General features: G+C 42.3%; 1 protein-coding gene across 15 annotated transcripts in view; it reads left to right on the forward strand.

Moving 5' to 3' along the window:
• SYT14 (synaptotagmin 14) overlaps positions 1 to 18229 on the forward strand; it is a 171288-nt gene that overhangs the window by 92745 nt on the left and 60314 nt on the right. For 11 of the 15 annotated variants that reach the window (XR_014782226.1, XM_084797216.1, XM_084797217.1 and 8 more), the window contains 2 exons: positions 6745 to 7016; positions 11205 to 11654. Coding sequence is in view for 12 of the 15 variants with exons in the window: in XM_084797216.1 (XP_084653342.1) it covers positions 6745 to 7016; positions 11205 to 11654 (722 nt within the window). In the remaining 3 variants the exon portion in view is untranslated. Of the gene's footprint in view, positions 1 to 6744; positions 7017 to 11204; positions 13071 to 18229 lie in introns of those variants that run through there. The other 4 variants (XR_014782227.1, XR_014782228.1, XM_084797223.1 and 1 more) reach the window with 3 other exon arrangements.

Consider the following 18229-nt stretch of genomic DNA (forward strand, 5'->3'; position numbering starts at 1 on the left):
TCTTAACCTCAAACTCCTCCTAGTCCTCAGCCAGACTTGTGACACATAGCCAGGAAATGAAGCCATTCTTAACACTGGTTGAAGTTGAAAATCAAATGGATGGTTACAAATTCCACCATTAAGATTAAATTTCCGTTATGTTTGAGGGCCACCTCTGAAAAGGGCTGTGGTTCCATTGTTTTTATAAAGCTGTGTTTGTTTCTCTCTTAACCCATCTATCACACAAATAACTGAGACTCTTATATTTATTTATAAATGTTTATAATAAAATCTTGAGCAGTTTTAGTCTGTTCTTAACCCTCTATGTTATCCTGACTCCATCTTTGCCAAAATCCCCAAGTTACTTGCTTTTTAGTTCTTTCTTTGCTCTGGCCAAAGGCTGAATCTTCATCTCTCCTGCACCTCTGCCTGTGGCTGCACCCCTACCTTCTCTTCAAACTCTCCCCTTCCTGACCAGCAGGAATTCCAACCCTAGTCTCTTTCCTGCTCAGCAATTGGCTACAAACTGCTTTATTGGCAAATCAGGGGACAATTGAGGAGCATTGTTTACACAACACTCAAACAGGATGCCTACAGGGCCATGACAGCAGCACCTGCTCTTCTGTGGTGCTGGCATGTGTATCTTTGCCATTGTTGTTTTCTTGCCCTCAACTGCCTAATCACAGTTATTCGTGTTGGGGCTGTGAGGGCAACACAGCATCACTCCAGCACGCACCTCACATCTGAGTGAGCACTTGCTGTCTGCTTTGTGCTGGACACAGTCATTTTGCTGCCTGGTGTGTCTTTGTACTAACTCTGTGTCCTGCGCTCTTCCTCAGTAAGGGAAGCACTTTCCATAGTACTTGCTGAAGGAAAAGATGGCTTGTATTGTTTCAAAGAAGTGAGTCATCAAGTTGAATTTTTATTCCACTCTAAAGAGATGTGTTGTTGAGTAAGGAAAATTAGCTGCTTTCGCTGCTGCTGTTGCTGCTGCTCCTCCTCCTCTTCCTCCTCCTCCTCCTCCTCCTCCTCTTCTTCTCCTTTCTTCTTCTCTTCCTTCTCCTTTTTCCTTCCTTCTCCTTTTTCCTTTCTTCTTCTCCAAGGCAGGGTCACACTTTGTAGCCCTGGATGGCCTGGGATTTACTATGTAAACCAGGCTGGCCTCAAACTAATGGAGATCCAACTATCTCTTGTCTCTTGAGTGCTGGGATAAAAGGTGTATGTCACCATGTCTGGTTAGTGGCTTTTTATGTATGGAGGATGTCTGAGTCAGGGGTTATTTCAGACCATCAAGAAAATAAGCTAAACAAGGAATTAAGAGTTTTAAGACATAGTACAAAACTTGTTTGGATTTAAACTATATTATAGTAAAATTCATTTAAAGGTACAAAAAGCAAAAATATTATTTTAAACATATAGGCTTTTACTGCAGTTCTACCATCAGGGTTCTCCAGTGATACTTGCTGTGCCATGACCTATTGGTTGTCTAGGTTACAAAGGTCAAATATAGACTTACTCCACTCCACCCTTCTCTCAGACATCTGGACAGATGTGTCCTGCTTTGGACCCTGTTCAAAGCTAGACGAGACTTAGTTTCTTTATGACTATGCCAGAGTTGTATGTTCAAATGTGGTATTCTACTTTCAAAATGGAGGATAACAGGCGGCGGCGTTGTTCTCTGAAGAGGCAGAGGAGGCTCAGCAAATCCTCTCTGACTGTGGAGGAATACTCCATTGCATCTCTTTGACCTTGTGAACTTTACTGGCAAGCACGTTGTTTCATAAGATTTGGTGCTGAGTTCTGCCAAACACAGATGTTTGTTGAAGGCACACCATTGCTTGGCTCTTCTGCTTCTCCTGCCTATTTCTACAGGGATGAGTTGAGGAGGTCATGCATTCAGGGTCTCCATGGATGGAGGGTGGCACAGAGAAAGAATAATCTCTCTGAAGCAGGACAGTAAAGATGTTGCTGCTCTTGCCAAGTGGAACAAGTTAATTTTTGTTATCTCTATGTTGTTGCAAAAGAGAAGCACTTGCTAGCTAGTGGAGCGCGTCCAGTGCCGGGGCTGTCTCAGCCAGTGCGGGGGCTGTCTCAGCTTGCTCAAGAAGAAGCTTCCATCTGCAGTGGCAACTGCAGTCGGCGTCATGTCTAATTAAGGTTATGATAATCTGCCATGGCTCTTGTTTCCTTCCTTATTTTAATTTTTTGCAATACTTTTCAAATCTATTAGTTTTTGCAGTGGCAAAACTAGTGAAAGCATATAGTACCCGTGTGATTCTCAAGTCTGATTCTCTTTTGGGATGCCTTGCTGAAGAAAGGACGCTTTGCTTGTCTGCAGCTAACCCGCCTTGAACATGTGTAGCCACTGGTGAGAAAGTTGAAGTGTGGCGTGCACTGGTTATTGAAAGGACACATAAACTCCGTGATTGGAAAACAACACCAATATAATTTCCTAGGTTTGTTTTTAGGCATTTGATGTTTTCCAGTGTTAATAAATATAAGATTGCTTTAAATTTTTACTTTTCAGTTGTCCTTTGCATGTATGTAGAATTTCAATTGCCTCTTCACTTACTGATTTCTTCAGCTTGTTGAATTTACTTAGTATAAGAAGTCCTTCCTTTTCCCGTCTTTCTCTGTTTTGTTGTTTGTTTGTTTTTTGTGTTATGTCATGATAGTTACCCGAAATTACTGACAACTTTCTTCCTTCCTTCCTTCCTTTCTTTCTTTCTTTCTTTCTTTCTTTCTTTCTTTCTTTCTCTCTCTCTTTCATTTTCTGCCTTCTTATCCTGCTTGCTTGTGCTGGCTAGAAAGGGCCTCCAGTACATTGTTGAATAGAAGTAGTGTTAACAAGTGCCCCTCGTCATTCCTGAGCTCAGAGGTAAAACTTTGAACCCTTTGCCATAAAATGGGTTTGTTGTAGGAGTTGTAGCCTCTGTAGGAGAGGGGATGTCCTTCTTAATTTGCTCAGAGATTTTTATCATGAATGTGTAATGAATTTACCACGTACCTTTAAAAAAAACTACAGTTAACATATTGCTTTTTACCTTTATTTTTGCTGTTCACTAATTTTGATTGGTTAAAATTTGAATGTTAAATTCACTTAGCATTCCTACCAAGTTAACCAAGTTGGTTTGACACAGTGCTGCAAGGCTCTGGGTTTGCAGTGCATATATTTTGATATTTTTTTTACCTCTGCCTTTACAAGATGCATTAGCTGATATTTTGGTTTTCCTTGCAAGATTTTCTTTCTTTCTTTTCTTTTCTTTTTTTTTTTTTTTTTTTTTTTTTTTTGTGGAGGCATTTTTTCATTCAATTAATTTATTCAGATTACAACACAGTTGTTACCCGGAAGATTTTCTTAAAGTCCTGGTGTCACATTATGCTGACCTAATAAAATAATTTGGGCAATTATCTGCCTTTAATGTTATCTGGAATATGTTGTGGAAGATTGGTAGGTTTTCCTTCCATCAGTGGTTAGTTCACCAGGGAAGCCAACTGAGCATACAATTTCTCTTGGGAGATTTTAAGATATAAGATTGTTTTCTGTTGTTGTTGTTGTTTGTTTGTTTGTTGATGTTGTTCATAGTTAGTAGTGCATCGTGTGAGTTTTCCTTTGTCTTTTGGGGCCTATCTTTATCACTGTGAAGGTGTTCTGCTTTGTGAGGTGTGTTTCTAGTATTTCTAAAGGTGATACACAGCCTTACCTCATGGTCAGTAATATAGGTGCTACTATCCTCTTTACTGTAAATTTTGAGACCATGCATATATCTTCTTCCTCAAAAAAACCTTTGATTATTCACTCCTCTCTATGTAGACTCACAGTTTCTTTTTTTTGTTTGTTTGATGAACAGTCGCCCTTTACTCTAGCTATTGGCTGTGGCAGCTGCATCCGCTGCCTTTTGTTCCTTTGCTGTGTGTCCCTGCCATTCTTCAAGTGTGTTTGAACACGTACAGCTCTCCTACGCTCATCTTGTACTTTCCCCAGCACTGCGTTCACTGCTGCTGGGATAGTGACATCTGTACTGTGTTAGCTGAGTACATGCCTTAATTGGGGTTTCTGTTGCTGTGGTAAAATAGCATGAGCAAAAGTAGCTTGAGGAGAAAAGGGTTTATTTCATCTTAAAACTGGGTGATGTGGTCCATCATCCAGAGAAGTCAGGACAGGTGCTCATGCAGGACAGGACCCTGAGCACAGGAACTGATGCAGAGGCCGTGGAGGAGTGCTGCTTCCTGGCTTAGTCTGTGGGCCCTCCCACATCGGTACTCAGTCAAGAAAATAAACAACAGCCTTACCCACAGCTGATGCTTTCTCTTCTAAAATGGCTCTAGCTTGTGTCAAGTTGACATACAACTAGCCAGCACAGTAACTGTGCATTTTCTCTTCCTTAGTCAGCTCATCAGAGTTGGAGCTAGCTTTTTTTTCCCTTCCCATATTCTAATTCCTTTATCTTACAGTAAAAGGCCTGGCTACATTAACGTGGGAGCATCTGCTCTTTGATAACCTGGATGTACACAGGCCTTCTCATGCTTCCATCATCTGCTTTACCTCCCACGTGCAGACGGCCCTCATGAACTCCAGTCAGTACGCACGCGCGACAAATGCGATTCAGCACCGTGGTCAGAGCTCCTGCTCCGCTGGGCTGCCTGGTGTGCACAGCTCCCCTGCCCACCCTCTTCTAGCATCTCTCAGTGTAGCACAGGCCTCACCCTGCTCATTTGATGCCTGTAGGAACTGAAATCCCGGCTGCTTTCATTCCTGATGTTAATATCGTACATTACCAGGTTGTCTAAATACTCTATCCTAGCAATTTATCAATTTTATTTTTTTAATAAATTATGTTTTCATTTGTTAATGCTTTCTAATCTATATATGTTTTAAAGTTCATCTTTCTGCTTTTATTTTATGTCTTCTATTTTCAGTTTAATTTACTATTTTTTGTTTTATTTTCTTGAAGTTCCCACATATCCTAATATATGCATTTAAAACTATAGAATCCTTAACTGTATATCAGTAGTTATATAGGTATTATCTAATTTAATTCACTGCCAGATGATTTAGAAGAGAGAAATGTGTTGTTTAATAAGTTAAACTGTGACTGTTGAGGCCATATTTGCAGCTATATACAGAAAAGGAAGCTATTATATTTACTTTGGTGTCCTTAATTTGTCTTTCTTAGTTTGGGGAAATGTTTCTGATACCCAGAATCTCCTGGGTTTTTGTTGTTTGTTTGTTTGTTTTTGTTGTTGCTTCTCCTCAGGCCTCTTTCTCATGCTTGTTACTTCTCAGTCACACGGTAGCTACTGAACCTCAGGGGGAAGGAAGAAGGAGATGCCAATTGAGTGTCCCTCCTTTTATCAGGAAAACCAAAGTATCTCTGGCACCCAGGTTGAAACCTTCCCCCTGAGCCCATTGACAAGTATAGCCGGGCACTGCTGGGAGGACAGGGCTCCCCTGTGTGGCCTGTGCTATGCATCTGGGTAAAGCTACTTGTCTCATGTGTCTTGGCTGCCACATAACTGCAGTTATTAATGTGTCTGCTCTAGCTCAGCTTCAGCTGCATTGGTTTTGATAACTTCTCAAAGTTTGTGTGCTAGCTTTAGTAGGTAAGACACTTTAATTAAAATTAGAGCTTTTGATCAACTATGTAAATTCATAGTTAAGGCATTGATATTTTTCATTTGAATGAGGACTTTGGTATTTTTTAAATGGGGCCTTTAATTTTTATGTAAAATTTAAGGAAGAGCTATATTGAGTATTTGAACTGACTGCCATAGCAATTTTATTTTAAACTATCTTTTTTAGGAGCATTGTTTAGCTTTAATATTCAGCATGAATTCTGGATCTATTCACATATCCTTACCTGCCTAGATTGTAAGATGAGAGCAGTGTATGCCCTGTTTCCCAGCTCTCCCTTTTCAGTTGGGTATGTCGGTGACAGTGTATGCACACACCATAACATCTAAACTTAATATGTTATGCAGTGTTCAGTAACCATGGAGAAAGTAGGTAGGAATCAAAAGGGTTTAATTTCTTAGAAAGAAAATGGAAAATGGTCATATTTTCAAAACAAAGTTTATTGGATCATAAAATGTATACTATCTGTGAATCCCTTATCCACTTTTGTAGATATATTTGGTCTCAATGGAAGATGGATGCAGATTATTGAAGCAAAAGAATTAAAAGATAATTTAAGAGAGAGAAAATGGGGCCTAATATCATCACTGCTAGAGGTGGTGGTGGTTCTTACTGTGGACAGGAGCCAGGCACCCTTAGACTTACAGACTGGCGAGCAGGGACTGAATGTGGCTTTGTTCAGGGTTCTAACCAGGTAGATGTGGAAACATGCTAAGCTGAGTGCTGATTAGAGTTTGCCCGGTAACTGAGAGAATGGAGTCTTATGTTTTACCCACCATGTTTTATGGCCCCTGGAGAGGCCGCTGACTAGAAGGGAGTCGTGAACTGTACATAGCATTGGGAAGGTCTGGGGAGAGAGAATCAAGCAAACCGTCTGATAAGGCTTGTCTTTGTGGTTCATAACAACATATGGGTTTTATTTCTCCCGATCTTATTGGGTGAGAGAGGAAAATGGAGAGCTGGGAGGTTTTATTTTTGTGCCTGGACTAAGGAAAGAGAAAATTCATGTAGGAATTTTAACAGTTTTACCCGTTTTTGCTACTGAATGTTTACTGCACGTGTTAAAGTTATTTACAGTTACTTGAACTGAGGCTGATCGGAGACAGTGACCACACTCTTGCCCTTGTCAGGAAACTGCATTCAGAGAATGAGAAGGACGCCTCCGCTGGACGAGCTGCAGCCTCCACCTTATCAGGACGACAGCGGCTCTCCTCACCTCTCATGCACACCCTCCGAAGTCGGGGATGGGAAGTGTGAGGTTTCCCGCTGCAGCAACAGCCCACGGCGTCACTTCAACAAGTGTCCCAGTGAAGGAAGCACAGGGCACGAGGCAGAGAGCTTTCATAATAAAGGATATGAAGACGACGTCCCTAGCGACAGCACCGCAGTCCTCAGCCCTGAAGTAAGCAGAAGTGCCTGTGGTGCCAGTGAGAGCTCTGAGGCTGCCAGCCCTGCGCTGTACTCTCACTGGTGCCCTAGCCCCTGCCGCTTCTCTACTGCATGTAACAGAGTCCTGAGGCTATTGCAGCCCACAGTCTCCATCCTTCCCAAACAGACACGGGTGGCTAAGGATCGCTGTTGCTTCTTAAATACTTTATATAGAACATTCTAGAAGTATTTTCCTGTTTGCACATCTTGGGGTTAATGTTTCATGCTTTCTGTTATCACTTTATTTTGAACTATTCACTGTTAAGGGATTGTTCAGTGTTTCACAAGCTTTTCAAATTAATCTTACTGTATTTTCATTTTATACAGCACAAAAGGAACAAATGCTGGTTACTTTACTGGGCAAATGTCACAATTTTCTAAGTTTAATGTAAACTAGCTGATTTTGTTGCTTTCTTTTCTGGAGTGAAGAATGTAAAAGTGGCAACAAAATAATTGTAGTTTCAAAGGCTTTTTGTAATTCAAAAAGAATTTGTCTTACTTGATTCTTCAGCTGAAGACTCAGGTAACCCAGGGTCTCACATGCAGGACTAGCTATGAGATTTGCTTTCTTTTACAAACCTTACATTCAGGCTTTGACAACTCTCACCCCGCCAGTGTTGTCACACTGATGTGGCCTGTGCTGGCAGTTCTGTGTCTGCTCTCTAAGTAATGACAGTAATTTTCTAATACACAGTACGAGTAAACTGTGGACAGATGCTCTTCAGCCTGGGGTTTTCTCTTACCATTTCAAAAACACCTTAAATTTTCTAGTATTTTTAGTATTGGCATATAGTTATGACCTGGAAGAAAATGTTGAATTGATTCACTTAAGGTGCCATGATGCCACCTGTCACCTAAACACATTTTAGTTGTTTTTCAAACTGTGTAGGTGGCTACCAACTTAACAGTGACCCTGGATTATAGTGGTGACCACAATAGTGTCTGACATCCGCTTCTACAGGAAGTAAAAAATGCTAGTGTCAGAGAGAAGCAGGCAGTTCCATTCCAAGTCAGATCCTGGTTAGTGCAGAAAGAGCTAGTAATGGCCACCAGTCTCTATACATACTGGGGGGGCATTAGACTATTTATTTATTTTATGTACATGAGTGCTCTATCTGTGTGTACACTTGCAGGCCAGAAGAGGGTATCAGATCACATTATAGATTGTTGTGAGCCACCATGTGATGGCCGGGACTTGAACCCAAGACCTGTGGAAGAGCAGACAGTGCTCTTAACTACTGAGCCATCTCTCTAGCCCCTGTACATTCTTGTTGACCTGATCTGTCTTTGTTGCAGTAGTGCCAACCAGACACACTACCAGGCAAGCTGTCCCAGAGGCCTCAATCACCAAAATAAAATACGCAGATGACAAATAGATGCCTAAGTGTGTGTACTGTGCATGTGTATATTGTCTATTTCAGATGCAAAGCAGAAGTTAAGAGGATTGAGATGAGGTAGGTTAACCCAGTTTGGCATAGGATGTCAGAACAGATAGGTCTCAGGCCCATGCTGTGAGCGTGGCTTGTATAGGCCTGTGGGTCTGCATCACAGTCTGCTCAGCAGCAGCTCTGCTTATCACCTGCTAGCAAGGACCAGCATTGAGATTTGAAAAGGGATACCCACAGCTGGCAGCAAACACTTGTTTATGGGAGATAAAGGGGCAAATACACCTGCCCACCACTGAAACTTGCCAGTTAGAGACACTTGCTACCTGAGAAACAGTTAGGATTTTTTCCTATACTTCATAAGTAGAACCTATGGCCCACGGTCAGCCTGGCAAGACATGGACTTTGCATCTCTGTGGGGCCAGTGCTCACTTTCTCCAGCGCATGTTCTTTGTAGTCCCTGAATTGTTGGCACATCTTCTAGGCTGTGACCTTAGGATGCCTGCCTGTGTCTCTCCAGGCTTTGTTATCTGTAGGTAAGCACAGCTGTGTGTAGACTTCAGCAGCTGTGTTCTTGCTGTGCTAACACTTCGCAGTTTCTTCTTCTCATGGCTTTTATAGCACCATCAAATATATTCATACAGTACATCAGGCATTCACTGTGTGGATGTTTAGATATGGAATTTTGATAGCCTAGGCTACTATAAAATTTGTACTTTTCAAGTTTATTTCATATCCCTGTAATTGTATCTATCTTTTATCAGAGGATTCTTATAACAAGTTGATCAGCTAGCTCCATGGCTTCCTGCAACTAACGGAACTCCAATACCTTAAAAATGAAGGATTGTTTTCTTAGCGCCTCTCTGAAGACAATGGATAGTAGCTTAGTATATAAATGTTCTCCCTGTGTTTCTGACATTAGAATGCATCAGAAACAAATTCAGAAACAGGTTTTTAGGGCCTTATAAAGTTTTTATTTCCTAAAAATCCTTGTTACCATGATGCTATTTTTTTAAATACTAAATTGTAATACCCAAGATACATTGATAATCTATAATTAACAACTGTGGAGTAGGTTTATATTAGTAGCACCCATTTACAACTGTGCATGCCAGCATGTGCCTGCAGTCCCATTGCTCGGGGCAGAGAAAGGAAGTGTGCTGGGGTGACAGCAAGCTCCATCTTGGTGGAGACTTCGCTCAGAAATAAAGGAGAGGACACTGACATCCTCTTCACCTTTGTATGTGTGTGCAGTGGAGTGCATCCCCACATACCTACCTGTGCATAAACCCAACACGCACAACATAAAACAAGCGTGTTCCGTACACACCAAACACATAGAGCACACAGCAAAATATATACAACATACAGCAAAGACATACAATATGCACATACAAGACAATCAGTTTAAAGCATGTGTTCTATAAGAGTCTGTTCCTGTTTTCCATATGTGATACCAAGGACTGCATAAGACTTACAGTCTCAGAGGCTCCTGTCTTTTTGTTGTTTTCTTCTTAAAGAAGAGGCTTTTGCCATGAGCTAGCTAACTCGGGCTTAGCACAGAGTGCCAAGCTGACTAAAAACATGGAAGCTTGTCTCACTTTCACTCAACATTCTACATGAGCAATGCTCTGCATAACTGCTTCATTCCGGGCCCAGGCGCTTGTGTGAACCTGCCATTTCTAGAGGACTGTCCTTGTCCGTTTGGTTCAAACTGACATGTGCGGGCTTGTGGAAAGAAAAGGGAAAGCAAGTCCTTCCATTGTAAGGCTGAGCTAGACGTTTCTCACAGGAGCTCTGTCTGCCTCCCCTGTCTTGGCTGTACAATGGACATCCAAGGAGACTCTGTGCTCCCTAGGTGGGGTGCTGCTGACCTAAATCTCAGAGCTCCTTTGAGCTAATATGAGAAGGGAAACCAAGGTCGGCACTGGTCAGTTCCACAGTATCGCTGAATCCAAGGTTAGAAAGTTTAGAAACATTCTAACAGCACACGTTTTAAAAGGAAAATCACTTATATTTTAAGGGTCAAAGTATGTAGCTCATAGGGCAAAAACCTGGTTTAAGCTTTGTCAGTAACTAGGTAAGATCCTCAGGTATCTCAGACCAGCAGGAATTTGAGACAGTTTCTGATAAAATGGCCTTAGGTTCTGACTTCGCCATAATTAACATGTGCAGTTTTAGCCTTTCTTCAATTTGTGAAATGTGGACTTTTCTATGTCATTGGCACTTAATGTGAGAAAAAAAAACTGCTTTGATTTCTAGTTGAAAATTGAGATGAAACATGGTCTGTGGCGTGGAGAGTGAGTACCTGGGTGCACAGTGTCCCGAGCCCTTTACATTTCTGTTCAGGTTTCCCATCTCCGCTGACTTTAAAGTCTTCCTGTGTAGATTGTATTTTAGATGGAGGCATCTTAGACATCCCTGAAAATGGAGCCACATTTTTCTGTAGCATTGAGCTTTGCTCTTCTCTGCAGACAGCTCCCCCAGGAGCAAAGACTATGACATTAATATACACGTTAAACCTAACTTACACAAACATACACCCAATTTTCTCAAAACTGATCACAGTGAATATTGCACCTGAAAGATATCTTCATCTTTACCACTTAAGTTGCTCTTTCCTGTAAGGTAACTTTTGCGTGTAGTTGACTTATGCTTTCCTTGTGACAGCAATGAAAGTTACTCATATCATACTCTAGAGGAAATTGGCATTTATTCACATGCTAGGTTAGGTAATAGGACTAAAAGCTAAAAACATTTAAATTTGCTTTTCTCAGGACGTGTCAGCTCAAGGATCCTCCTCACAGCTTCCTAGACCTTTTGACCCAGAGCCAGAGGCCAAGTACGGCACACTAGATGTGACGTTTGACTACGACTCACAAAGACAGAAGCTTTTGGTAACGGTCACGGCTGTCACAGACATTCCGACGTACAGCAGCGCGGGCGGCAGCTCGTGGCAGGTGCGCCTTGTTCTTCTACCCATAAAGAAGCAGAGAGCCAAAACCAGCATCCAGAGAGGGCCGTGCCCTGTCTTCACAGAGACGTTCAAGTTTAACCACGTTGAATCAGAGATGATTGGCAACTATGCAGTGAGGTTTAGACTATATGGTGTCCATCGCATGAAGAAAGAAAAGATTGTGGGGGAAAAGATTTTTTATTTAACAAAGTTGAATCTTCAAGGGAAAATGTCGTTACCGGTGATACTGGAACCTTCTTACAATCCTTCTGTGAGTATCCATGGAATGACCCGGATACAGTTTCTGTTCATGGCACATAATACATGCCGCAGGAGAAGTCGCTAGTCAGCCCACTGCCTCCACAGTGGGTCATTTGCACAGTAACCAGACACATGTACCCAGTCCCTTCTGTCCTGTGAAAGTTGCCCATAAAGATGCTCGCGGTTTTCTCTGTTTTGTTTTCTCCTTCTAAGCTCTCATGCAGGTCTGTGCATCTGCTCCTGTTGAGGCATTAAATGGTTGGTTGTGCACTGTCCAGACTCACTAAGGAAGTGACCCTTTTCCTTCCAGGTTAAACCAGGGGCACAGCAGGAGCTGTCTAACAATCTTATAGTGTGTGTACTGCTGCCCAAGACAGAATTGTTTTTCTAGAACTGCCACAAAATTATTTTTAAAATTAAAAAATTAAAGTCTTTGCTACACTTTACATCCTTTTTGAGAAAAGACTAAAATATTTCTCAGTGAAAAATTGTGACCTCAAACTTTTTAATCTTTCTCCAGATTATAATCATACATCGTCTCTCTGTATTTTTAACAAAATTCCCACAAGGCATTGCAGATTACAGGAGAGTAATGACTGCATTGTTTATTTAAGCCAGGGAGATGCATTATGTCACATAGTTATTTCAGTATAAGAAAATCTGTGACTTGGGTAAGTGTAAATTATGACTTACATTTCTTTCTGTGTTATATTGGATAAGAAACAGTTTATAATGTAAATATGCAAATTTTAGATTTAAATTTTAAGTTAGAGTCTTGATGTCTCATTGTTGTTTCTAAGCTTTGACTGTGTGAGCCTAAGGCTTGGGCTGTAGCCCCTTGTGTCACACCAGGCAGATTTCCAGTCACCGTGGGGCCTGGCTACTTCAACTAGGTCCTTGAGGATCTTTATAAGGAAAAGATGGCAGTAGGTGTACTGTGTTTTGTGGGGTTAAGTTTTATTGCTAGAATTAACATCATTTAAAATGTTCAGAATAAGGATTTTGGGGGAAGTGCTTTTTAAAACACTTTTACTCTTGAGACTTTTCATGCATACAATAAGATGTGCTCATATTTCCCCAAATGCCTCCCTTGTTTCCTGCAACATCTCATAACCCACTAAGTCCAGTTCGTGCTGCCCATGTGTGCATGGGTGTGGGGCCGTTCACTGGAGCATGGGGCCCCTCCAGTGACCACCCCGCCAGTAGCTCCTCTGTAAGGGTGAGGCCTGGAGACAGGTGATCTGCCCATCTATGCCAGAACTTTGCGTGGCTTGGTCTTGTGCAGGTAATGACAGCTCCTGTGAGTGCAGGCATGCAGTGGTCATGCCATGCAGGGGACATCTCACAGCATTCCTCTCCGTCCTCTGGCTCCTACACCGTTTACCCTGTTTAGAGCTGAGCACTGAATAAAATAGTCTTTTATTCTCAGCACTTTGACCAGTTGTATTTCTTCTCCTCCTGACTACTGCCCACAGCAAAAGAAGCTTTGTTAGCCAAGACTGAGTGAGAGCAGCCAAGGTTCTTTGTCCTCCCCAGCCTGAGATTTTCCAGGATTACAGCACCAAGCATGAAATTCTCTTGTGAAGCAGGGCCTCACCTCCAATCAGAAAGTTGTTATTTGCCCCCTATCTTGGTTGGTGGTGTTGTGAAGAGAAACTATTACCAGCATGATTCTTATAAGAGAAAACATTTAATTGGGGCTTACCTTTAGTTTCAGAGATTCAGCCTATTATCATTGTGATGGGGGCATGGTGGCACACAAGCAGGTATGGTGCTGGAAAAGTAGCTGAAAGTTCTCTCTGAATCTACAGGGAGTAGGAAGAGACTCTGTGCTTGGCATGGGCTTTGGAAACCTCAAAGCCTCCAACAAGGCCACACCCACTCCAACAAGGCCACGCCCACTCAGCCTTCTGAAGTCCACCACTCCTCAGTGGCTAAGCAGTCTAATACATGAGGGGGCCCTCATGTCACTATTGCATGAGTGGGCACACAGTGACCAGTGCTGGGTAAAGCCATTGAGTCCACCCACTTCCTGCCCCTGCTCCCTCCTCCTGCTGCTGACATCCCCACTTAATCTTTTAACCCCTAGTGCCCCTTCTTTTGTTTCAAATGCACTAATCCCTTCAGGTTTTTAATTATATTGTGAGAGAGTAGGCTTCCATGTGGGTTTTCACATATTCCTTTTTGCGGGGGGGGGGGGGGGGGAGGGTTGGAGGGGGCGGGGATTCCTCTCCCCTCCCCCTCCCTCTCCTCGTTTCCTGTATACTCCCACAGCTCTCCCTGTTTAAACCTTCCACTTCCCGAGTTCTGCCCCCCTACTTCTGTATCGCTGTAATCTATACCCCTCCCTCACAGCACCCCATGGGCTCCTTTTCAGTTTCCTGCTTCCACTTGCACTCTTAAGTTAAACACACAAAACAAAGGATGTAACGCTGCGTCTGCAGTTGCGGGAGGCTTGGGTGACCTCGCTTACTATTGCATTGCCCCCTTCTATCCGTTTATCCGAATAGTTAATAATTTTGCTTTGCTTTACAGTTGAGTTGTGTTCTACTGTGTAAATACTTTTTCAAGTGAGCATGCTTTATAAGAGGAAAAAAGAAGGAACGTGTAAACACTATTTTAAAGAGTACACATATTTATAAAACGAAATGTTCTATTATTTCCTTTTTAAAATGTTTTTCACTGTCTGGTCTGGAGGGGTAGTAGTTTCCTGTGGAGAATAGGCTCTTATGCAGTAGTAACCGAGTTAAACTAGAAGAGAAAGGCTGGCATCAAATGTTTGCTTTGTATTGCTTTGATGACTTCATTTGTTTCCAGCTCCATATTAGCTGTATTTGCCATAAGCAGTGGTTCTCAACCTGTGGGTTCCAACTTCCTTGGGAGCTGAGTGACCCTTGCACAGGGGTCACATAGCACATATCCTGTGTATAGATATTTACATTACAATTCATAACAGCAGTAAAATTGCAGTTATAAAGTAGCAATGAAATAATTTCATGGCTGGGGTCACCACAGCATGAGGATGTGTGTTAAAGGGCCGCAGCATTAGGGAGGCTGAGAGCCACTGCCATAGACAATACTACGTACAGTTTTATCTCTGGTCAGACTGTGTGCTTCCTACATTGCATGTGTTAGCTGTGGGCGTGGCTTCTGTGATACTCTGCCAGGCAATATAATAGGTTCCTGGGGCTACTTCCAAGGAGGAGAATGTGCTAGGTAAGTAGCTTCCATGTGATACCGTTTAAATCTACAGAAAGCTGTCTGTCTTGTGCTCTCAGCAGCTGCCCCCTAGGTACCAGTGTGCCGTCAGACCTGTAGCCACGTTTCCTTCTTCTTAGCCTTGTTTTGTCCTTCGCATCCTTTCAGAGTCTTAGACCTTGGCATACTACAGTTTTGCAGTTAATTTATAATACTATTATACTGAGTGTAAAAATGTAATACCAGTTGAACTCAGGTGTTTTCTGTAAGTGCCATAGTACTAATGTTTTCCTTGCTTAATTTTTAATATAAGGTGAATGGAGAATTCTTGTTATTGTAGTTTACTTGAAAGAGCTTCTCTTTGATTCTCTCAGACATGTTTATGAGGTACGTTCATAAAAAAAGATTACTTCTACATTTAGTCATTCATCCTGGTTGTTTTTTAATGATTGTTTATTGTTATTACTGGAAAAATATTAACCTTTCACCAAAGACATTTTCATCCAATACCCAACATTATAAATTACTTTTAAAATGTTTAAAGTTTATGGCTTATTTCATAGATAATAACATAATTCACATGTAATATTTAGTTCCATAGATGATTTTTCAGGAACTTGTTGAGTCAGGAATACGAAATTACTTTTTGAGAACTCTGGGATGGGTTTTTGCTGCTGGTGAGATTACGACAAGATTGAGCTGTGGCTGGAGCTTGAGTGTGCCCCATTGACTACACATGCAAACATCAAAAAGTAGGAAATGTGCTGAAAATGGAAAGGCCTGAGTTCCAGCTCAACCAGCTATATACGTTTTCTAAAATATTTTGAGCATCAGTCTTCTGGTGACCAAATGAAAGGACTTAGACCAGTGGCCTGTAGGTTGTATTTTTCTCTGATACTCTGATTCTACTAACGATGTGAGAGAAGCTAGGCAAGAACGTGAGCGGGACAGACGCTCCTGCACGTGTGCATTTGGTTGTGGGCATCTGTGTGTGAATGGGTAGGTGCGGTGGGCGTGTGTGCTCCTCAGAGGATGGTTCCAGCGCTTGATTCTCTCCTTTCACCATGTGGGTTCTGGGGTCAAACGCAGGTCAGCAGTGTCGGTGGCAGGCGCCATACCCACTGAGCCAGCAGAGGGGTTAGCTCTTAAGTGCTTCAGCTATCGTGTCCTGAGGTGGACTTGTACTGGCTTCTCACTCTTCCATACCTTTTTAACTTTCTAAGGCCTGAGGGAGTCCACCACCTTAAGACACTCCGTAATACTCACCTTCCCAGGGTCATCTGTGTATAGAGGAGGCATTGCATGTGATGTTTGTTTCACAATACAGTATGAGCCAGAGAAGTACTGACTGCTGCCCCATGACAGAGGGGGCGCTCATCTTTAAGGCAAGAAGTAAAGGAAAAATGTCAGCAGCTGTCCATCCTCTGTCTTCCCTGTGCAGTAGACCCACTAGAGACTGTAATAACCTGGTGGAAATGCCTGTTTGAAAACTGTACTTAATTCTATTCCAGGAAAAAATTCTGTTCTTAAAAATAATGTAGATAATAAATTAGTCTTTTCATTTCTTGTTTGTTTTAAGAAGATTGAAATTTTTGTCATTGGACATGTACATGTCCCTGCAATCCCTCCCATATCTTTATTCCATATTTGGTTCTGTTGAAGGGAAACACACATACACATGTCTTAGGTCAGTAGTAGAAAGGCTAGTCACCCTCTCCTGTAGTCACCCTTCACCCTCTCCTGTAGCCACCCTCTCCTGTAGTCACCCTCTCCTGTAGTCACCCTCTCCTGTAGCCACCCTCTCCTGTAGTCACCCTCTCCTGTAGTCACCCTCTCCTGTAGCCACCCTCTCCTGTAGTCACCCTCTCCTGTAGTCACCCTCTCCTGTAGTCACCCTCTCCTGTAGTCAGTCACCCTCTCCTGTAGTCACCCTCTCCTGTAGTCACCCTCTCCTGTAGCCAACCCTCTCCTGTAGTCACCCTCTCCTGTAGTCAGTCACCCTCTCCTGTAGCCACCCTCTCCTGTAGTCAGTCACCCTCTCCTGTAGTCACCCTCTCCTGTAGCCACCCTCTCCTGTAGTCACCCTCTCCTGTAGTCACCCTCTCCTGTAGCCAACCCTCTCCTGTAGCCACCCTCTCCTGTAGCCACCCTCTCCTGTAGTCAGTCACCCTCTCCTGTAGTCACCCTCTCCTGTAGTCAGTCACCCTCTCCTGTAGTCACCCTCTCCTGTAGCCACCCTCTCCTGTAGTCAGTCACCCTCTCCTGTAGTCAGTCACCCTCTCCTGTAGTCACCCTCTCCTGTAGTCAGTCACCCTCTCCTGTAGCCACCCTCTCCTGTAGTCAGTCACCCTCTCCTGTAGCCACCCTCTCCTGTAGTCAGTCACCCTCTCCTGTAGCCACCCTCTCCTGTAGTAGAAAGGCAAGCACCCTTACCTCCTTGTTTGCAGTCAGGGTAGGGGTGCCACCCATTTGGGGTTCTTTGCAAGGTTGTGATGTTGATGAATATGATAAACAGTGAATGAACCTTTGTAGTGACTGTAAATAGGAGCTGCTGTCCTGTGATTAAACAACATCCTTATTTAGTTGAATAATTCTAACATTTTTATTCAGATTTATCATACCTAATATTTTCTAATGTTGCAGATCATTGCAAATATAATGATTGTTTTATTTTCCTTATTTCTTAGGCCCAGAATTTGTTTCTTTGTTATAGAATTACCTAATATCATATAAACATACATAATTTATTTAGAAAAGTTGTGTCTTTATATTTCTCTAGCTTGGACCTTTGTTTACTTCACTTTAAGGCATCAGTGTTACCTGTAGGTTAATGTTCCATGTCACCTGCTCATCAGGTGTTTTTAAGTAGATTTAGGCTTTTATAACATGAAATCTTACTTTCTTGGGACATTCTTTTTTTAAATACTAGATTTATGTAACCAAGTCTTTCCTAAATAACCCAGTTCTGGCCTGTTATCACTGTTCAGGTGGATGCCATTGAACTTGAGATGGTTGGCTACATGAGAAGTCTTGATAAGAGCAGAAAAGTTAGCAGAATGAAGGTGTCGTCTGTGTGCTACAACAGCTAAATCATTTGTTTCTTCTTCCTTTACTTGTCACTGGAATCATGATTTACTAAAGTACATACTATCTTCATTTTTATGCTATATAAGATCAGGTATCTTGGGCTGGAGAGATGGCTCAGAGGTTAAGAGCACTGACTGTTCTTCCACAGGTCATGAGTTCAATTCCCAGCAACTGCATGGTGCCCTACAACCATCTATAATATAATCTGATGCCCTCCTCTGGCCTGCAGATGTACATGCAGGCAGAGCACTTGTATACATAATAATAATAAATAAATCTAAAAAAAAAAAAAAAGATCAG

This window comes from Acomys minous, assembly GCF_964271855.1.
Source record: "Acomys minous genome assembly, chromosome: 1".
Classification (NCBI taxonomy): Eukaryota; Metazoa; Chordata; class Mammalia; order Rodentia; family Muridae; genus Acomys; species Acomys minous.